At 40.4% G+C, this 23,472-nt stretch overlaps 1 protein-coding gene across 1 annotated transcript; it reads right to left on the minus strand.

Annotated features, from left to right (window-relative positions):
* Positions 1-10,219: 10,219 nt before the first annotated feature.
* On the minus strand, positions 10,220-10,848 carry LOC118980767 (transcription elongation factor A protein-like 5). The gene is given in 3 exon segments (XM_037037405.1): positions 10,220-10,271; positions 10,273-10,471; positions 10,503-10,848. Coding segments are annotated over 3 exon segments (576 nt in total). The 5' UTR covers positions 10,828-10,848.
* Positions 10,849-23,472: the final 12,624 nt, after the last annotated feature.

Here is a 23,472-nt window from a genome sequence, read left to right on the forward strand (position 1 = left end):
CTGGCTAGTGTAGCTCAGTGGATTGAGCACGGGCCTGCGAACCAGACGATTGCAGTTTGATTCCCAGTCAGGGCACATGCCTGGGTTACAGGCCAGTTCCCGGCAGGGGCCAGTACCCAGCAGGGGCCAGTACCCAGCAGGGGATGCACGAGAAGCAACCATACATTGATGTTTCTCTTCCTCTCTCCTTCCCTTCCCCTCTAAAGATAAATAAATAAAATATTTTTTAAAAATGGCTAATAGACATATGAAAAGATGCTCAACATCACTAATCATCAGAGAAATGCAAACTAAAACCACAATGGGATATCTCCTCATGCCTGTCAGAATGCCTATCTATCATCCATAAATCAACAAATAACAAGTGTGGATGAGGATGTGGGGAAAAGTGAACATTCATACACTGTTGTTGGGAAGGCAGACTGGTGCAGCCGTTGTGTGAGCAGTATGAAATTACCTCAAGAAATTAAAAATGGAACTGCCTTATGATCCAGAAATTCCACTTCTAGGAACATATCCAAAGAATCCTGAAACACTAATTCAAAATGATACATGCATCCTTATATTCGTTGCGGCTTTGTTTACAATAGCCTAGATCTGGAAGCTGCCCAAGTGGCCATCAGTAGATGACTGGATAGGAAAGCAGCAGTACATTTACACAATGAAATATTACTTGGCCATCAAAAGTAGTGAAATTTTACCTTTTACTCAACAGGCATGGATCTGGAGTTTGTCATTCTAAGTGAAATAGGCCAGTCAGAGATAGACAAATCTCATATGATTTCACTTATATGTAGAATATAATGAACAAAATAACCTGACAAACAAAATAGAAATAGACTCATAAATATAGAGAACAGACTGACAACTGTCAGTGACGAGGGTTTGGGGGGTTGGGTGAATAAGATGTAGTAATTCAGCAAAACAAAAAACTCATAGACACAGACTACAATATGGTGATTATCAGAAGGAAAGGTGGATGGAGGAGGTGGAGAAGGTAAATGGGGATAAGTGGTGATGAAAAAAGACTGTGTTGTGAACACCCAACACAATACAAATTATGTATTTTATAATTGTATACTTGAAACCTATATAATTTTATTAAATATGTCACCTCAGTAAATTCAATGAAGATAAAAATATCATCTGTGCTCACCAAAAATACTTTAAAAGCTGATCATCTTACTATATTAAAAAATATGATACAATCCTAAAACCATTGATTATTTTTTAAAGATTTTACTTATTTATTTTTAAAGAGAGGACAAAAGAGGGAGAAAGAGGAGAAAAACATTGATCAGTTGCCTCTTGTACACACCCCAACTGAGGATTGAACCCACAGTTTGGGCATGTGCCCTGTCTGGGAAGGTAACCAGCGACCTTTCACTTTGCAGGATGATGCCAACTGAACCACACAGTCAAGGCCCATTAATTATTTTTTAAAAACTCTTTTGGCAAACTCATATCTATCTCTACTCATTTTTATTTGATGTGACATTGTCATCATACCTGCCTTTACTTCTTTAATCAAAGCTTTTTTATTATTCTTCAAACATATGTATATTGTTTACTTTGAAGTTTTTGTTAAATTCAACATCTGGTAACTGTCACAGGCAGTATCCGTTCCCTGCTTTGTTTCTCCCCATGCATGTCTTACATTTTTTTCAGATAATATATTTTAGCAACTCTGAGTATTGGTACTCTTCTTCTGGGGCTTATTATTGTTGTTATTTGCTTATTTGTTTAGTGAATGGTTGAATTATTTAACTGATGTCTATTTCCTCCCTGCTATGTGTAGCTTCTTATATTGCTCCTCAGAGGGCACAGCACTGAGTATACCCACAGTCTCTCTGAGATGACAGTGGTTTCAGTAGTCGTCTCTTTACTGTCTCTTCCCTGGAACATGCTTGGTCGTTAAGCTCCACTAATAAGCTGACTGATTGTTCTGTTGTTTTTAACTGTTTACTGGGGCATTTGATTGCTCTGTTGTTTTTAACTATGTACTGGGGCATAAGTTAGACCACAGATTCATGGAATTAAATTCAGCTCCTTTTCAGAGATAATTTTTGATGGGGAGGAAGGTGATAAACAGGGCAATCATGGAAAATATGTTCTGGAGAGAGACAGGTATTCCCTGAAGTTCCAATCAGATCTTCATCTTAGGCAAGCTCTGTGAACCTGAGTTTTGGTAGTGCAACCTTTATGTGTGTTCATGCTTCTTCTTCAGATATAGCATGGAGCGTAGTACACATACCTGACCTCTCCATTCAGACAGCTTTTTGTTCTTCCATTCCTTTCCCTAGCTGCACTGGGTTTCATTTTCTCTCTCTTTTTTAAAAGATTTTATTTATTTATTTTTAGAGAGGAAGGGAAAGAGAGAGGGAGAGAAATATCAATGTTTGGTTGTCTCTCATTCATCCCCTGCTGGGAACTGGCCTGTAACCCAGGCACGTGCCCTGACTGGGAATTGAACTGCAATCCTTTGGTTCGCAGGCCCATGCTCAATCCACTCAACTACACCAGCCAGGGCTGCATTGGGTTTCTATAACTGCCTTCAGGATATGGGTTTTGTTCTCCTTCTTCCTGGAGATAAAGTCTGTTGCTTACTAAGGGAAATAGGTCTGGTTGGAATTTCAACAATGACTGCTGCCTCTCTCTCTTAACTAGCATTATGGGGCAAGTTTTCTTAGATTTTCTTTGATATTCCTTGGAACACCTAGTGGACTTTCTGGAGTAAAGCCTGCAAGAAGATAGCATGCCCCTTTATGTCTGTAGCCTACAGGGACTTCAAACTCTGCTATCCTTCATTAAGACTTTAGAAACTCATTAGCAATCTTCAGATAAATTTTCCTGCTGTCTTACATGGTGTTTGGTGGTTTCTATCTCAAATAAGTCAATGCATGGGTACTTTCTCTCTCTCCATAAGTGTCTCTCTAGATTCTGGAATACTTGTTTGCCCTGTGGTTTCAGTTCTCTAACAGTTTTAAGAATGGTTATTGTTTTGCAGTTTATCCAACTTCTTTTTCTACCATAAGTGTGAGTGGCATTCTTTTAAGCTCCCCATTGCTGAAGCCAAAAATTGCATTGCTCATTTTACAACTTAAATATAACACTTCGTTTAAATCCCCACTACTTCTCCTAAGCAGTACAAACTCTTTTGTTCTAGTAACTTACAGTGGACAGGAAGTTGGATACTATTCTCAGAAATAGTTCCCTCCTTATCCCAGAACCATTTCTTGTGTTTGGGAGGATAGTGAGGGAGAAGCAAAGTACATATTTCTTAGTATATGGCTGCCATTAACATTGTCTTTTTATCCCTGGCTGGTGTAGCTCAATGGATTGAGAGCGGGCCTGCGAACCACACAATCTCGGTTAGATTCCCAGTCAGGACACATGCCTGGGTTGCAGGCCAGTTCCCAGCAGGGGACTAACGAGAGGCAACCATACATTGATATTTCTCTCCTTCTCTCCTTCCCTTTCCCTCTAAAGATAAATAAATAAAATCTTTAAAAAACATTGTCTTTTTGCTCAACAGGTGATATGTTGAATACTTGCCAATGACAGGAACTCTCTTCATTGTCCATCATAAAGCTTTGCATTTTTTCCAACCCTTTTCTCTTTGATATATGAAGGAGAACTTTGTAGGGATGGAAATAAAACTCCATAACATAAGGTTTAATCTTCAAAATATACAAAGAACTCACACGACTTCACTCTAAGAAGACAACTAACCCAATTAAAAAATGGGGAAAGGACTTGAACAGACACTTCTGCAAGGAGGACATACAGAGGATCCAGAGACACATGAAAAGATGCTCAATATCACTAGCTATCAGAGAGATGCAAATTAAAACTACAATGAGATACCACTTTACACCGGTGAGAATGGCTATCATAAACAAAGCCATAAACGACAAATGTTGGAGAGGGTGTGGGGAAAAGGGGACTCTGGTCCACTGTTGGTGGGATTGCAGACTGGTACAACCATTATGGAAAACAGTATGGAATTTTTTCAGAAAACTAAAATTGGACTTGCCTTTTGACCCAGCAATTCCACTGCTAGGATTGTATCCTAAGAACCCTAAAACACCAATCCCAAAGAACCTATGCACCCCAATGTTCATAGCAGCACAATTTACAATAGCCAAGAGTTGGAAGCAACCTAGGTGCCCATCAGTAAATGAATGGATCAAAAAACTATGGCACATATACACAATGGAATTCTATGCTGCAGAAAGAAAGAAGGAGCTCCTACCTTTTGCAACAACATGGGTGGAACTGGAAAGCATTATGCTGAGTGAAATAAGCCAGGTGTTGAAGGACAAATACCATACGATCTCACCTCTAACAGGAAGCTAAACAACAAAACAAACAAGCAAGCAAAATATAATCAAAGACACTGAAATAGAGAACAGGCTGACAGTGACCAGAGGGGAGAGGGGAGGGAATTTCAGGGGAAATAAGGGAGGGATTTAGAGGAACCTATATAAAGGATACATGGACAACAACTGAGAAGGGTGGAAATGGGAGGGAGGGGGGAGGATGGGGGGTGGGATGGGATGGGAGTAATAGACAGAAAACTGTACTTGAAAAATAATTAAAGAAAAAAAAGAAAAAAAAAATTAAAGCATTTTCCCTTTCATAGCCAAGTACGAACCTGGGTTGGATCAGATAATTAGGATTTAAAATAAAAGAGTTAAACTCTTCTCTCAGAGTCCAGTGAAATAGCCCTCCAGAACAATGAAGGTGGACAGTGATCCCAACCAAACTTGCTCATACTTCCAGGAGGACCTTTAATGTGCCTGGGCCTGTTTGGGTGGTTTGGTGACTACGTCAGTTCTGTATCTGCCTGGTGCAGTGTTACTGATGTCTGAGTCAGCCCAGACCCAAAAGCACAGGAGATCCCAGGCAAAGGAAACATGCAAAGGTATGTGGGCCTCCATCTCAGGAGAAAAAAGTGCTACCACCCATCTGAATGTTAACATGCATTGTAGGCACAACTCATGATTTGATGGTCAAGGCAGTTAAGCTGTCAATATGCATAAAATGTCTTTTTAAGGTGGTAGAAGCAATGCCATTGTGAACCTTACTCTTTAGGTTTGTCATTAGAAGAAACATTACCACTGTTCTGACATCCTAAAGGACTGGTTGGAAAAAGGGTGAAAGTAGAATTCAAGTTTTTGGACTTGGAATATCAAACTAGTTAAGAGTTACCAGCTTAGAGACAGATAAACTGAGATTCCAATCTAGGTTCTTTCCCTTACTGGTAAATCACCTTGAATATATCACATACACTCTTTGAGCATCAATTTAGTCACCTATTATTATGATCTATAGAGAGCATTATGCTCTATAGAGAGCATAATAATACTTCTTTCAGAATTGTTTGTCAGAATTAAAATATATAGAAATATTAAAAATAAGCTGTGTGCCCTGGCTGGTGTCGCTTAGTGGATTGAACGCGGTCTGTCGGCTAAGGGGTCACCGGTTTGATTCCCAGTCAGGGCGCATGCCTGGGCTGCAGGCCAGGTCCCCAGTGGGGCCATGTGAGAGGCGGCCACGCATTGATGTTTCTCTCCCTCTCTTTCTCTCTCCATTCCTTCTCTCTAAAAATAAATGGATAAAATCTTTAAAAAATAAGCTGTGAACATTGGTGATTTGTATCAGTTTTATACCAGAGTATAAAAAAAATGAGTATGAAATCTCCATGTATACTTTTTCTTTGATGCAGTGGTATCATGATTAGTCTAAATCTCTGAGAGACTAGGGGGAGAAGAAGTTCTCCATTTTCAATTTTCATGAGGTTTGAGAAAGAAACCTTTGTTGTGTTAAGCCACTGATGTTTTGGGGTTGGTAGTCATCCTAGCCTATGCTTAGCTTAACGTGACAAGTGCACCCAAAGGTCCTCAGAGTCAAGCACTGGAATCACTGGAATACTTGTTGAAATACATACAAGTATTATATATGGTAAAACCATATTTGGGGGAGGCAATGGATAGTGGGGATTATAATTTAGGTAAGAGGAAAATAATCATCATATCAGAAAGTCAATACACAATGACTGAAGTTAACAATTCAAGAATAGCAGTTGCAAGTCATACATCTAATATGGGACTTGTGTTCAGAATAAACAAAGACCTCTTGCAACTCAACAATAACAAGACAAACAACCCAATTTTAAAGTGGGTAAAGGATTTGACTAGACATTCCTCCAATGAAAATATACAAATGGCCAATATGCACATAAAGAGATGTGCAAAATCATTAGCCATTAAGGAAATGCAAATGAAAACCATAATAATATTTTACTTCATATCCACTACGATGGTTACAATAGAAAGTACACACAATGACAAGTGTTGGTGTGGATGTGGAGAAATTGGAACCTTTGTAGACTACTGATAGGATTGTCAAATGCCACAGCTGCTTTTCTAAATCAATTTGGCAGTTCATCAAAAAGTAAAATAGAGTTACTATATGACCAGCAATTCCACTCCTAGGTATCCAGGAAAATTAAAACATATTTAGATACAGAAATTTATACTGTTGTATTTTTTATGTGTATGGTCTGTCCAGAAGGTATTCAGCCATGTAATATGAAAAGTAGGGACATTTATCAAAGAAGATACAAGGTAGAAGAAACATTGTACATAGGACAATGACACCTCAGTCCCCTTCAAAGTAGGCACCTTGGGACCTCACACAGTTCTCCCAGTTGCCATCAGCTGCCCCATTCTATTTTTCTGAATTTCACTGATGGTCTAAAATCTCTTCCCCTGCAGAGATGATTTTAGTTTGGGAAAAAGCCAGAAGTCTCAGAGCACCAAATCTGGGCTGTAGGGGAGCTGAGTCACCTGAGTGATTTGATGTTTTTCCAAAAAACTCTGCCTGAGACATAATGCATGAGTGGATGCATTGCCTTGATGAAGCTGCCAATCACCAGTTGCCCATAGCTGTAACCTTCTGAATCATTTAAATAGTGTTCATGGAGGAATAGGCAAGCTTAACATAAAATCTGATGCAGATTCATTGCTCTACACATTCAGTCATTTTGAATGTCATTTTGAATGGACACACAGTACACATGCTCACTCAATGGCATCTACCACCCCCACTGACTAGTACAGTGAAGTGGTCATGGTTCATCCATGAGCATTCCAGTCCACTCACCTTGGCTGCCAGGTTACATCACTGTTGCGCAAACCATTCTTATTATGTTAACAATGGTTGGATTTTTTCTGGACAAACTCTTATTTATATTATATATATTATGAGATAATATATATAAAGAAAAATTTTCTTTTTCTTTTTACTATATCTGTATGAGGCAATGAGTGTGAATTAAACTTATTGTGGTAATCATTTCACAGTATATGTAAGTCTAATTATGTATTGTATACCTTAAACTTATACAGTGATGTATGTCAATTACATCTCAGTAAATCTGGAAACAAAATTTTGTTTAAAAAGAAGAAAAAATTGAAAACATTTTCTTCCCTTTTTCCAACAGAAATCATTAGTGTCAAATACTACACATTTGTGTTTTCTTTAAACCAGACATAAAACATAAATTATATTTAAAGTACATTTTCATTAGCATGCTCTGAGGTTATCTACCTCAATCAATAAGGCAGAACTATCATTTCTGTACTTGTAAATTTTATACTTTGACTTAATAGTTTGTTTTAAAAGGCAAAAGTAAAAAGTGTACATGAATGTTCAATACTCATACATGCTACAACATGGATAAACCTTGAAAATATTATGCTATATGAAAGAAGCCAAATACAAGAGACCATATATTGTATGATTTCTTTTATATGAAATATCTAGAATAAGCAAATCCATACAGAAAATAGATCAGTGTTTACCAGATGCTGGGGGGAAGAAGGAATGAAAACACCAGTATATGCTAATGGGCATGGAGTTTCTTTATAGGATTATGAAAGTGCCCTGGAACAAATTAACTGTGATGGTTTCAGAACTCTGTTAGTATACTAAAAACCACTGAATTGTATACTTTGAAGGTGTACACTTTTGAGGGTGAATTTTGTGGTATGTGAATTACACTTCAATGAAGCTATTTAAAAAAGAAATAGTAGCCTAAGCTTATGATTCAGAGATACAGAGGTAAATACCAGAAGTAACTCAAAACATTTCATTGTAGTTGTCTCTAGAGAGTGGGAAACTGGAATGGCAAGGCAGACCAGTTACACTTTCCCTTTTTCTTTTGATTTTATTTATTTTATTTTTAGAGATGGGAGGAATGGGAAAAAGAGGGAGAAAACATTGATGTGTGAGAGAATGCTTATCCCATGTACTCCAATTGGTGATCAGGTCTGAAACCCAGGAATGTGCCCTGACCAAGAATCAAAGTGGAGACCTTTCACCTTGTGGAATGATGCCCAACCAACTGAGCCACAGTTTTGTTTCTTTTTTAAGATTTTACTTATCTTTATAGGGGAAGGGAAGGAGAGAGGGAGAGAAACCTCAATGTGTGGTTGCCTCTCATGCATCCCCTGCTGGGAATTGGTGTGCAACCCAGGCATGTGCCCTGACTGGGAATCGAACCTCGATCCTTCGGTTCACGGCCCACGCTCAACCCACTGAACTATGCGTCAGGGTGGGACCACAGTTTTTAATAATAAATTCATTTGCACAATTGAATTTTAGAATTTTGTACATTTGATAAAATCTAAAATGAGCTAGGAACAAAGGACACACACAGACATTGTGAGGACAGGTCGAAAGAGGTTCTGGTACATTGGTTCTGATGTGGAAGCCAGGAATATGCATTTTCAATGTAGGTGATTTGGGTGCAGGTAATATGCTATTAGTTAGAAAACTTCAAGAAATACTACAATACCCAATGTTAAGATTGTTCAGGAATAAACTTTGATACAATCCCCTGCTGTGTCCCTTTTGGATTGGCAAGGTTCATTTGCTAAAGAATGACATGCTTAAAGATATATATTCAATCAGGCCAAGAACTGGGCCAAGAATTGAGACCTCCTGATTCCATTATTAGTGTACTGATTTTTAAGCTTCTATTGTGTGTAGTGGCTACTCAAATGAGTAAATAAATTCTTTGCTTTGAAAAGGGCACAAGTGTAGTGGGATAATTATAATTATAATATATTAATAAAGGGTTTACAGAGCATTTTTTCACATTTAATGTTAAGATTAATAAAACTATAACATGAGAAGAAGGTCCTTCTTGATAGTTTAGTAGAGAACATAGTGGAGCTTCAACTCACCAGAGACTCCAGGGACATCAAAGGGGCTTTGTTACCTTGAGGATTCCATCCCACTATGAGCAATGGGGCCCTTAAGAAGGTGCAGGACCCATGAGAAGAAGCAGCGTGCCAACCAGACATGAAATTGCCCCAGAGACAGTGGTACCCATCTCTCAGCTCTCTGGACTTATTCCCATGCAAAGTTGAAAATTCCCTCACCCTCTTCCAAACATTTTACAGTGTTCTGGTCCTGCTAGTGCAGGGGAGAGGCAGGAGCCAGCCCAACACAGCTCAGATACTCTGAATCTCAACTGATGTCCACAGCCCTGGAAGGCAAGTTTTATTCCCATTTCACAGATGACAAGAGTGTCCCTTACAGCAATGGATGCATAACTGCCTGGTTGATTCCTCCAGCTTTGAGTTCCAGAGATAATGTGAGATTTATGCATAATTTCACATCCTGACAACAGGAATTTGAAGTGTCTCCACTACCTTCATAAACTCACTGAACAGTTATTTTGATTGCTTGGTATTTATTTCCCTACTTCTAAAAGTCTTTTATTATTATTTATTTTATGACAAAACTAATGTGTTTTTTTATGAAAAAATATGCAGATGAGAGACAGTATAATTTCCTCCACTGTCTTGCTCTACTGTTCCATAGTTTTCCCTGTGCATGGATGTATTATGTAACATTGTTTTTAAAAAAATGGGCTTATGCTGTATATGCAGTTCTGAAAACTGTTTATTGTTATTTGTACAAAGTGCCATGAACACCTCTTCCATGCACATGGGTGAAAATCCCCTACTGAAACTGAGAGCACTGTATAGTTGGATCAAATGGCTGCTGGTAACAAGGGAGACACCTAAAGCAAAGTATCAGCTTAAGGTTAGAGCACATCTCCTGGCAAAGGACCACCAGGAAAGTAGGGGTGGGATGTACTCATCAGAGAAGTAAGATTTAAAGGCCAAATGCATTAAACCTATGGAACATCTTCTAAGTATTTCTGGCCCCTACCTCCCAACCTCACTCCCGACACCACTTTGGTCCCTTGGGAAAAATGGATCCTGTATATCTCTTTGTGTCCAAGGAAGACCACTTGATTTCTGGTTTTTCCTTAGTTCTTCCTGAGCCCTTGACACATTTCCACATTCTCTTACCATCTCCTCACTGCCCAGGTGCCTTTTCTGTAAGTCCTCCTGATAGTCCTTGGGAGAATCACCTGTCCTCCTATGGTTTTGTTTGTTTGTTTGTTTGTTTTGTTTTGTTTTTTTGCTTTGCTTTCTGGGGCACACGATCTTCAGCCTGGCACTTTTCAATAGCCCGTGGATGGCTCTCTGGCTTGGCCTGGGGTTCTGGATTGCTCTCAGCGTGTGGTTTTCCCTCACTTTCAGACTTGCCCTGCTTTTCTTGTTTCCCCACATCATCTGGCTATCCCTCATCCTGGTGCCTCCCCTTGTGCCTTAGCTTCCCCTCCATTTCTGGCTTTTCTTTCTCATCTGAGTTTTCTGCATATTCTGTATGTATTTCATCTTCTGTCTTTCCCTCATTTTCCAGCTTTCTTTCCTTTTCATTGTAGAGTTTTTCCATGTTGAGATGTCCCCTCCCTTGCCTGTCCTAGGAGGCAAAGAGGAGACAAAGGAGACTGAAGACTCAGGTGATAGAATACAGGTCCTGGTAGTACTTGCCTTTATGATGTAGAGTTTTCCTCACCAGATCCCATATTCCAGATGCACTCCCACCTGTATGTATTTTTCCTTTCCTTCCTAACTTTACACATGTTTTCATAAGCCAACCCTACAGAAACCTCCACAGGTGCTTCTCTCTGCATTTAAGTGGAGTGAATTGAGAAGTGTGTAGGAACAGATGTGTCCCTACACTTTGCTCTGGTCTTGGCTATACCCATAACGATTTTAACTGGATAGCCCCAACTTATACTGACCTGCAAGTATCCTGGCTTCTTTCTTTCTTTCTTTCTTTTTTTTTTTACTTGCCTGCAATTGTAAGGCTTATAGAATAACAGACACAACAGCAATAACCATTTTTCAGATTTCAGGGTTACTCCTTAACAGGCTTCACAGATGCCACATCTCTATATCTCACTTCCTTGATCTCCCCAACTATCCTCACCAGCCATAAAGCACCACCTTCCCTTAGGGTCCTACAGAGTTAATGTATTCTGAGACTTCAATAGGAAAGCTTGGAGGAAGGGTGTCATGTAGTGGCTTCCCCAACTTCTGCTCAGGCTTAAGTCACCTCCACTGACCTACACTGATCCTGCATGTCTTTCCTTTTCTTCTCTGGATTGGTGTTTACAACCACAGACTTGAAGACCTGTAGAAAGATAGAAGACAATTGATGAATAAGGGATTGAGAAGCAAATGACTGTCAACAGAGACACTGACACTTTTTGGACTTAGTTGTCAAAACTTTCCCAACTGCTGCCACCCCTTGCCCTTTTCCCTTGCACCTCTAATCCCCCTCTACAGTCCCTCTTTCACATCCATTTGTCTACTACTGCACATTGGCAGAGAAAAAATGGCTTCAAAGTGTTTCTTTGTTTCTGAATCCTCCTCCCAAAGTTCTATCTCACTTTTTCTTGCATTGAAATAAATGATGTTTGGGACAGTAGTGTTTAGAAGGCAGATCCTGCTGTGCTCATCATGTTTCTGCCTTCAAAACTCGTTACCCCAGGTGCCCAGATAGCACAAAGCTCATCGCTTCTCTGAAAATAGGGCAGGACAGCAATATCCAGAGCATTCCTGCCACCCTCTCCTTCTTCACATACACAGAAATACCACATTTTCCTACAACACAAGAGACAAATTATTTCCAAACTCAGTAAAATAGTTGGTCCATAATGCTTCCTTTTAGCCCTCTCTAGTTCAGAAGCTATGTCTCTGCAATATGAAGCTTGTCTCCAGACTGAACCTCTATCACCATCCTTGGCAGGACCACCCCAAATCCAGCCTTCCACACACCTATCCCCAATCCACCCCTCCTGCCGGCCACAATTTCCAGCTCCAAGGTGGAGAAGAGATACAGAGGACACAGTGTTGATCTTTTTTGAGTCAGTCCCAACCCCTATCCTGAGACCTCAGGCTGTGCCTTTCTCCAGCAGCTCTGCTGGGATCAGTTCATTTTCCCACTATCCTCCCCCTGCACTCTCTCTCCATCAGATGTATCCCTATAGCTTGCCTTCTAGGAGGTCCTAACTGCTATCTATTCTCAGACCCTGGCCCCTTTCAATATCCTCCCACCAAGCCCTTCATTTCTTGCACCAAAAGATGGGTATCAGGGAAGGGGTAGAGAGAATTCAGTCCTATATCTGCTCTGGTGTTTGCCCTCTGCAACCTCCACCTCAAGGGATCATAGGCGGCAACAGATTCATAGCCTTGGAGGAGAGATGGCTCCTTCTTCTCACATGTCTTTCTTCCACAAGCCTGCACTTATCCAGAGAAATGAGATGATACCCAGACATCTCTCCCAACACTCACTCAATTCTGTGCACCAAAATGAATGGGAGTGAGAGGGAGGTGACATCTGGAAAGCAGACCGGATTCTCCAGCCTCTGTCTGTTATCATCAATACCCCAGGGTCCCTGCTGCCTTATACCCACCTGCAGGTCTATAGGGCAGTAGGCCCTTCTGTTCCTCAGTCTGAAATATCTCTTCGTTCACGAAAATAGGGAACTGGTACCTGGCAGAGAGGCACTATTGCACACATTGGCTCCTGATCACAATGAAAGAAACATCACCAGTGGGCTCAGGTCGCTTATCCCCCTCCTACTAGGAGAAAGTGTGTCCAGAGCCATCCCACTTCTTTCTTACACTAGCCCCCTTGTCCTTGCCCCACTTCTGTCTCCTCCCCTCACAGCTTGAGGCCCTCTCACTCATTTCATCCTTTGCTAACCCCAGAGGTCAACTGTGGCCCCTTCTCCCTGTTATGTGTGTCCTGTTTTATCAGGGAAAGGCTGCATCTTCTAGGGCAGTGGGACTTCGCTACATTTGAAGAATTTTTACTTTCTCTTCTTTGGTCTCAGAGCACTCATGCCTTGAATCTACTTCTCCACTCAGCCATGGGTGCTCATTCCTCCTGTCCTCTGGACCTTTGAATAATAGGTGTAAGGTTTATCAGATAAAGAAGGAGGTAGTTGAAATATTTTATTTTCTTTTTTTTTCAGTTTTATTTAACTTACTACCCTAATCATGGGCTACTCTTATAAGAAAAACATTAAATACAACTTTATATTTGGAGAAAAACCATGTTTAAGACAGAGGGAAAAAAAACACAAGATTCCAAATTTCTGAGACTAAGTTAAATTAGTAACATTAATTTTTACTACATAAAAATTTTGATTTGCCAAATACAAAATGGTTTTCAGTTTTATAAATAGCCAGTTCTGTAATGTTCTACTAACACTACATGTATTTACTGTTCCCAAATAATTACTGAGTGCTAAATAGACTTGTTGGAATCCAGTGGCCAACACAATACCATTCTTGAAAATTTGGGCTATGGCTATCTATAGCCATTTTTATTCAGAAATTTAGCTGTGAGCAAAGGCAGCTGAGGATCTGAGAGATGCAGACATGGTCTGAGCTTCCTCGTCTTGTCAAGAAGGAAGAAATATGCTGTTTCCCGACTCCTTCTCACCTTCCAGAGCCTCTCATCCTTTGTATTCAGGCACCTGACAGTTGCTCACTCCAAGCACATACATGGAGAGCTGAGTAAGTACCTGTGGCCCCTACCCTCCCTCCTCTAAATTCCCACAGAGGTGATTCAACCCAAGCAGAAAAGGGAATGCTGTTCTGAGAACTGGAACTTAGAATAGATCTCTTCTAGACCCCTGTAGTAGAGGATTTCCATAAAACCCAAAGAAGTGATTGTGGGGGTGGGGAGAGTTTTCAGACCTGCCTGTGGGACGGCTCTACATGCAAAACCCCTCCCCCATCTGCCACAGATGAGAATAAGTCCAAACAGATCAGTACATGATCTGTTTGGAGAGGGAAGGCAGCCAATCTCTCAAGGGAAAGGGTCTTGAGCTTGTTCCTCAATGGGCTTTTATTGGGTTTAATTTGCATAGGAATACAGGGTATAAAGCTCATCAATCACTGTCAGGCAGAAAATGATAAAACAATAGATAACATTCAAAGAACTATGAGGGCTTATTCTGAGTCAGGGTCAGATAGTCAAAGGGCCATAAAACTTAGGGAAATAAACTCACTTTGTGCTTGGACCCTTATCATTTAAATTGAGCGCATTCTTAGCAAAGCAGGTTTCACAGGATTTTATGTATTCTTTTAGACCTGATTGCCCCAGGGAACCGCCCTTTCCAGCACAGGGCCGCACCCATCTCTGGCATTCTTTTAGGCTTAAGTCAGGTGGGGGATGAGCAACCAAAAGATTAGGAGACTTCTTACAGATAGAATAAGGACACAGGCTCTGTCAAAGCCGAAGGGTGACGGTCCATCACCCACTTTTTCTATAGTCCTCTAAGTCCTTCCCTGATGACCCCATCATGACTGTGCTTGTCTTAGGTGGTCCCTCCCTTGAGGAATCTTACCCATCGTTGGTTAACCAGTCATTTGCCCAAGGTGAAGCAGAGTGAAGTTAAGGGGGCAGAAGCGGCACTGCTGCTGTGAAGATAAGCTTTGTCTCCTTAGTGGCTTATGGTCCCAAGGTCTTTCTACTCAGCCTTAGCCATTGGGGGTTACAGCTTCTGAAACTAGGCAGGGCAGTTCTCAACACCTGCCTGCTTTCTACCCTAGTCACAATGCCAGGTGGAAGCTTTCTTGACCCTGCCTACTACCTGACTTAGGAGACGTAGCCTGCTGGGTCACTCAATTCCAGGATCTTCACCTCCAGGGCTCCTAGAAGGATCCTAGCCATCCACTGTGCAGAATTGCTGCCTACCAGTCCATATCCACTCTGACACCATCTCAGCAAGGTTAGGCCAGTATCTAAGGGACTCTGACATGCTGACCATACTGATGAACCTAAACCAGGTGATCTCAAATGAGGAAGTCTATTGACCACCTGAAATGGTATGAAAGATAGTTGAATTTGTACACTTTTTAAAAAATATTTTATTTATTTATCTATCTTTAGAGGGGAAGGAGAGAGGGAGAGAAACATCAATGTATGGTTGCCTTTCGTGCGTCCCCTGCTGGGAGTTGGCCTGCAGGGAACTGGCCTGCAACCCAGGCATGTGCCCTGACTGGGAATCGAACCATGATCCTCTGGTTCTCAGGCCCGTGCTCAATCCACTGAGCTATACCAGCCAGGGCCTGAATTTGTACACTTTTGAAAAGAAGATCTGTACCCTAGGAACCAGAGCAAGACTGATAATATACAGGTTGACGTCATGAATAAGCAAAAGCTACAAAGCAGAGAAAGGACACAGAGGAGAAGGAGAAGATGCAACTTGGGAATGAGACAGAAAGTGGAAGACAAATAGTAGCTGAGCCATCTTAAAGGGAGATTGGTTACTCCTTGGGTTCAGGCATTCTTAACTAGAGAAACCTATGAGTCCCCTGAAGTTATATTCAAAATGAATTACACACATGCGTGTGTGTGTGTGAGTGTGTGTGTGTGGTATGGGAGGGATGTAATATGTACATTTTTACTGGGCCTGTACATTTTCCTAAGATAGGGTCTATTTTTTTATTAGATGTTCAAAGGGGTATATAATACTAAAAACGTGGGGGCCAATTGACCTAAACAATATGCACTTTAAATTTTTTTCATTATAGTTTACAGTCCATATCATTCTGTATTAGTTTCAGATGTACAGCATAGTGGTTAGATAACCATGTACTTTACAGAGTAGACCCCTGATATTTCAAGACCCCATATACAGTTAGTACAATATTATTGACTATGTTCCCTATGTAGGAGGGTGCAGCCACGGGGCCCCCAAAAGAAGGATTTGTAATGGGGTCCAGAACTCAAGGTGTCCAGGAAATATTAAAAATATGGGATGTCCTCACCCCCACAAATCTGAGCTGGGGGATGGAATACATGGAGCAGGGCCATTGAGTTGTTTTGCACAGCAACAGTTTCACAGATAACCTCTAGAAGGGTCATTTAACATATCTATAACCTTTAACTGGTTTCATAGATATGTTAAATAGATGTGGCCAACCTTTGAGCCAGGGAGAAGGGAGTGACTTCCACCCAAGATGTAACTGGGAGGCAACTCCCCAGCCCGTGTTACAGCACCTGCCTGAGAGCTTGGAGATGATTGGCTCCACGCCATGGGGCCATGCCTGCCCAGACTCACAAGGCAGCCCAGTAAAGCTGGGAGGATATGGAAGTCCTGGCAGGTGTAGCCAATTGTGGGAGGAGTCAGAAATGGGTCTGCAGAAGAAGACTGGCACGGGTATTTTAAACGCTGACGCAGACGCAGGAGAGAACCATGTGCTTTCGGCCAGAATGGGGCCTCCTGCAGCCATGTGAGAGAGAATCACCATGTAGCTTTAGCAGAGAGAAACACGCAGCTTTGGCCAGAGTGGGGGGACCACCTTCCCGCTCCCCTTGCAGCCATGAGAAGAATCATCATGCAGCTTTAGCAGAGAACCACCACGTGGCTTTAACAAAGAACCATCACTTGGCTTTAGCAAAGAACCATCACTCAGCTTTGGCAGAGAACCACCATGCGGCTTTCTGTTTCTTTTCCTGAGATACGGTACCTTGGACTGGGCAAAGGGGGAAAGAAGGACTGTGTGTGTTTGTGGGTGTTTTAAGGGACTTTGGGATTTTGATGAAGATATTAAGTCATTATTCTTAAGTCTGTATAACTTGCATAAATAATTCCTTTCCTTTTCACCAATCTCTAACCTGCAGAGCTATACTTCTCTGGTGAAGGGAAAGGCAAACCTAGTACAGGGGGACCCCAGGAGAAGGGGGTTAACTAGGTAATATTGTGGGCCCCCCTTCCCTGGTGGCCAATCAGGGAAAACCATGGGAGACCACATGTGCAGTAGCTTTAAAGTAATACAACTATTTACATGTGCAGTAAAAGCCTGCCAAAACTAGCCAGGAAGGATCCACCCCATAAGAATAGAGTCCCTCCAGCCCATGAGGTCAATCTCTGCTTGGAGCTGGCCTGCTTCCATGTTCTCTGCTACAAACTGTGGGTGTTCTGTTCAAATCTTTGTCCTGATCACCAAGAACCTGGTTACCTGTGCCCACCTGTGACACCTATGTTGTAATTTACAGCTCTGTGACTATTCTTGTAACTACTAATTTGTACTTCTTAATCACTTCACACTTTTCACCCAGCTCCCCTACTTCCTTTTCCCCCTTCTAACCTCTGGCAATCACTAAATTCCATCCCTATAATTGTTATTTTTAAGAATGCTATATAAATGAACTTACCATTTGAGTTTTTTGGTAGCACAAATTCCTTGAGATTCATTCAGTTGTTACACACATCAATAGTTCATTCTTTTTATATGGATGTACCACCACAAGTTGTTGAATCATTCACCTGTTAAAGAAAATTTGAATTTTTCCACCTTTTGATTATTGCAAATAGACTGCTTTGGACATTTTTGTACAGGTTTGATTATAGTCTGAACATTCTGATTATTATAAGTGATGGATTCTATTTGATATTATTTTTTAACAGGCAGTTCCCCTGTTGAAGTATAGCATAAGAATCAGGTGAGTGTGTATGTTTGGCTTCACCCTGGATCCTACAGACCTCACCTTTGCAAAGATGCAAGGCTGATTTACCCTTCATCATGGCAGATGTATGGCAAGAAAATTCAGCTCCCTCGTTGGCCCTACTGAGACTTTCTTGGAGAAATTGAGGCATTAACTGTCACAGCCTCTTTTGTTCCCAAGTAGGGGTGTAAGGTCAGCTCTCTGGTGGGCTGTTTCCACCAAGGATAGTGCTTGAAAAGGGCTGACTGACACTGGCTTGTTGGCTTGTTGCTGGAGGGTGGCTCACCTTCCTTTTCTGGCTCTACTCACACCAAGGGAAGAGAAAGGGAATGCTGGGTGCCAACTAGCTCCACATTCCATCCTCTTGAATGACTTCTTGATGCCAGGTACATATTCAATTCCCAACTAGATTCTGCTCGGCTGAGAAGGAGATGAAACCTAGTGGTTATTCACTCTGGCTCGAATAGCCTTGTTTAATCTTATTGCTGTCGTTTAGGAGTAGAGGCTCAGACTACCCCCGGACCAGTGTGACACTACTCTGAAGAAACATCTTAAGGCACCATCTGGGCAGAAATAGATTAGTACCAGTACTATCTGGGCAACTCTCTGATTCTCCAGCCTAGATACAGTTGATAGGACTAGAAGGGAGCTAAACTATTTCTGCCCAAGTGGTGCAGCGATGAATGAAATGAAGTGAAAAGTCAACTCCCTCTTGCCCCACCCCCCAAACTGCAGGATTGGGAAGGAGTCAGTTTTTCTTTGGCATTTTTCTAGATTATGGTAGTTGTTGACAAAACTGTTTTCTTTTTTAGTCAGTAATGTGTTTCTTCTTTTTTTTAATTCTAGCAAACTTTAAATACAATTCTCCATTGAGATGATTATGTGGTTCTTCCATTTTATGTTAATGTCATGAGTTCCAATGATTTTCAAATATCAACTCTTGGAATAAACCTTAGTTGGTTGTGGTATATTGTATTTTTATACTAAAATTTTGTTAATTTTTTGCATATTCACAAGGAGATTATAGTTCCTTTTTGTCACATAACTGCCTGGTTAGTTATCTGGGTGATTCTAGCCTTGTAGGGTGATTTGGGAAGTATTCTCTCCTCTTCAATTTTCTGGAAAATTTTGCAGAGTCAGTGTTATGTTATCGCTAAGTGTTTGGTAGAATTACCTGTAAAGCCATCTTGACCTGCAGTTTTCTTTGTAGAAAGTGTTTTGAATAAAATTTCCATTTATTTAAGCCATCAAGCTTTATTCTATTTTTATAGATTTTATTTATTTATTTTTAGACAGAGAGGAAGGGAAAGAAAAAGAGGAGAAAAACATCAATGTGTGGTTGCCTCTGACATGCCCCCTACTGGGGACCTAGCCCACAACCCAGGCATGGACCCTGACTAGGAATCGAACCAGCAACCCTTTTGTTCACAGGCTGGTGCTCAATCCACTTAGCCACACCAGCCAGGGATCTTCTATTTTTAATATATATGTTTAGTGCTATAATTTTTTCCTTGAGTACTTCTTTTGTTCATTGTACATATTGTCATATGTTGAGTTTTAATTTTCACTCATTTCAAAGTACTGTATACTTCCCTTTTGACTTCTTTGGGTCATTTATTCATGTATTATGTGATGCTAATTTAAATACTTTGGGATTTTCAAGAGATCTGATATTATTTTTTTAATCTAATTTCATTTGTGCTGAGAGAGCACATATTTTGTTATCTGAGTCCTGTAAACATTATTGAGACTTAACTTGATGACCCTGAATATAGACTATCTTAGTAAATGTTTGAGATGCATATGAAACATATATTCATTTTATTGTCATTGGTGGCAAGTTTCACAACTGTCAACTAAATAAATTGGTTCATAGTGTTGTTCAAGTCTTAAATATACCTGCTGATTTTCTGTCTACTTGTTCTGTTTTTTAGAAAGGGTGATGAAGTATCTGACTGTAATCGTGGACTTGTCTGTTCCTCCTTGCAGTTCTGCCAGTTTTTGCTCCATTTGTTTTGAGCCACTGTAATATGTGAATTTTAATACAATTTCACTGTAATTGTGAATTCACAATTTTAATATGTGAATTGTTATGTCCTCTTGACAAACTCACCATTTAAAATTATGCAATGACTTTCTATGACCATAATTCCCTGGTATTATTTTTTGCTCTGATGACTCTGTCACTCAAAGTTTGTTTTGATACTGGTGTTAAGATTGTCCATTCCTGGATCAAAAAACGATTGCACATTTACATGATGGAACACTATGCCGAAGAAAGAAAGAAGGAGCTCCTACCTTCGGTGACAGTGTGGATGGGCCTGGAGAGCATTATGCCAAGTAAAATAAGCTAGGTAGTAAGGGACAAATACCATATGATCTCACTTTTAACTGGAATCTTATCAACAAAACAAACAAGCAAGCAAAATATAACCAGAGATATTGAAATCAAGAACAATCTTACAGTTACCAGAGGGGAGGTAGGAGAGTATAATGAGGGAAAGGAGAGAAGGGTTTTCAGGAACAGCTATAAAGGACACGTGGACAAAACCAAGTGGGGTGGAATCAGGGGAGGGAGGTGGGGATGGCTGGGTGAGTGTGGAGTGGTGGGGGGTAAATGTGGATAACTAATTGAACAATAAAATAATTTTTTAAAAGATTTTATTTATTTATCTTTAGAGGGGGAGGGAAGGAAAGAGGGAGAGAAATATCAATGTACGGTTGCCTCTCGTGTGTCCCCTGCTGGGAACTGGCCTGCAACCCAGGCATGTGCCCTGACTGGGGATCGAACCGTGATCCTTTGGTTTGCAGACCTGCGCTCAATCCACTGAGCTATGCAAGCCAGGGCTGAACAATAAAATAATTTTTAAGAAAGATTGTCCATTCTTTTCCATTCTTGTGCTCACAATGACTTGCATCTTTAAATTTAAAATAGGGTTTTACAGGCAGCATGTATTTGTTTCTCCTTTTTTTGTACAATCTGATAATTTGTGCTTTTTAACCAAGGTGTTTAAACCATTAACATTCGTGTGATTATTAGTATCAATATTTTTGGATTTAACTCAATTATCTTGCTATTTGTTTCCATTTGTCCCATCTGTGCTTTGTTCTTTTTTTCTCTAACTTTTTTAATTGAAAATATTGAAGGTTCCATTTTGTCTTAAAAAAGGGGGGGGGCGGCGAAAGAGAAGGAGAGAAACATCAATAGGTTGCTTTCTGTACATGCCTAACCAGGAACTTGCAAATGAAGCATGTGCTCTGAGAATCCACCCAACGACCTTTTGCTTTGCGGGAGGACACTCAACCATCTGAGCCACATGAGTCAGGACCCATTTTGTGTCTTGTGTTGGCTTATGAGCTACAACATTTTTCATGGCTGTTTCGAGATTTGTAATATACATCTTTAACATCTACTTTTAAGTGATATTGATGTATAGGATAAAACTTTTAAATTCTGTACTTCCATTCCACATCTCCTGGCCTTAGTGCCATTATTGACATGCATTTTACTTCCACATATATCTAAATCTTACAGTAGAGTAATCCGGGGGCAATCACAAGACTCAAATGTTATTTGTTTCCCCTCTCAGGGAACTTTGTTTTCGACTATCTAATGTTCAATAACAGAAAGCTTATTTCATACATTTTATCCATGTTTTAGTTGGTTAAATTAGGGTGGTAAATCCAGTCTGTTTCCCTCTTTCTGCATTTTCATTTGAAGCATCAATGTGGCTTGAAGTTTGAAATGATGGTTAATATTGAAGGCTTTAATTCACTTCTAAACAAACATTGCCTGTGCTAGCTGGCCTTCCTGGATGAGTCCAGTGTCTGTATAATGCCTGCTCTGCCTCTAAGAAGTTAGAGGAACTGCATTGCTTTCTTTGATCACAAGGTGGACCTTAAGTTTATTTTCTGAATTTCCATTAAAGATCTTAATTTTTTTAGAAAAAACAGGAATTATTTTATTCAAAAGTAGGGTATTATCTGCATTATTAACTCGATTTTGTTAGAAAGACATAGGATTTAAATGTGTACACCTGTTTATCATTTGCTGAATACCATTAAATTCATACATGTTCAGTTTTTCATTCATAAAATAACTACTACATGTCTAGGATGTGCCAAAATGTCAATGGCCCAATTTGTATCTACATCTCAAACCTTTTTTAACACCCTTTTAAGAACTAAGGTTCACTGCCTTATCTTTGCTAGATTTTTAGGCATTTGGGGGAGAATTTGTCCATTTTGAGAATGGCCACTCTGAGGGAGAAAATGTGGCTGGCCAGATAACATATAAAAATCATATAAATAGGCAAATGCAGCCAGAACCTTAGATATAGCTGTTCCTTCTAGAGGACCTCATGCTCTGCTCCCTCATTGCCTTTTGCTCACTTTATGATGGTTATTAGTTGCCTGAGCATTTTATGTGGAGCCTGGACTACTCCACATACTACTACTTCAGATACCCCTTCGGATCCAAACATTCTGTTAGTTGTTAGCAGAGGCTTGCTCTACAGAAACTAGAATCTTCTCTTATTTTATTTATTTATTTTTAGAGAGGGGAAGAGAGGGAGAGAAACATCAATGTGTGGTTGCCCCTCGAGTTCCCCTTAGTGGGGACCTGGCCCGCAACCCAGGCTTGTGCTCTGACTGGGAATTGAACCAGCCACACTTTAGTTCGCAGGTCAGCACTCAAATCCACTGGGTCACACTAGCCAGGGCAGAAACTAGACCCACCCTTTTCTAAGGTTCACAGGGCAACTTGGATCTGTCTATACATGAAAGAAATGTACATTTTTTTGCCCATATGCATGTCTAACCTATGTCATGGGTACACATGAGCTTCCAGTTTCTCTTCACAAACTGCTGAATATCCTTAGGTCAATAAAGACAGAATGCTTCCATTTGCCATAGATGCTGGTGGTAATATTGGCAATCAAGCGTAAGAAGTCTATACTAGAGCATAAGCTTCTCTGTTCGCCAGTTTTCCTTGCAACTGTAGCTCTTTATATACTGCTATCTTGTGTGAATGTGCTCGTGTCTCAAGCACCTGGAAGGGGGAGGGCTTTGGAATTACTCAAGCATCTCATTCATGATGTCAAGAATTTTGCTGTCATATGATATTTTCACCTGTCTATTCATTTCTACCTTTGGTTTCATAAGTGCTGTTGTGATGTTATATATTAAATCAGGGGTTGGCAAACTTTTTCTGTTAGGGCTAGATAATAAATATGTATGCTTCACAGGCAGACTATCCTGTTTCTTTGGCAACTTACTTACCACTATAATGCAAACCACTATAATGAGAAACCAGCCACAGACTATATGTGAATAAGTATGGTTGCATTCTAATGCACTTTATTTATGGGTACCAAAACTTGAATTTTATAGTTTTGTATGTTATAAAATAGTCTAATTTTCTTCAACCATTAAAAATGTAAAAAAGTAAAATAAAAATTAAAAATGTAAAATTCATTTTTAGCTCATTGGCCAAAAAAACCACCCCCCAAAAACAAGCAATAAGCCAGTTTTGGCCCATGGGCTGCGGCTTTCCAACTTCAA

Source organism: Sturnira hondurensis, unplaced genomic scaffold (assembly GCF_014824575.4).
Source record: "Sturnira hondurensis isolate 20B ecotype Veracruz unplaced genomic scaffold, ASM1482457v3 Scaffold0023321, whole genome shotgun sequence".
Lineage (NCBI taxonomy): Eukaryota > Metazoa > Chordata > Mammalia > Chiroptera > Phyllostomidae > Sturnira > Sturnira hondurensis.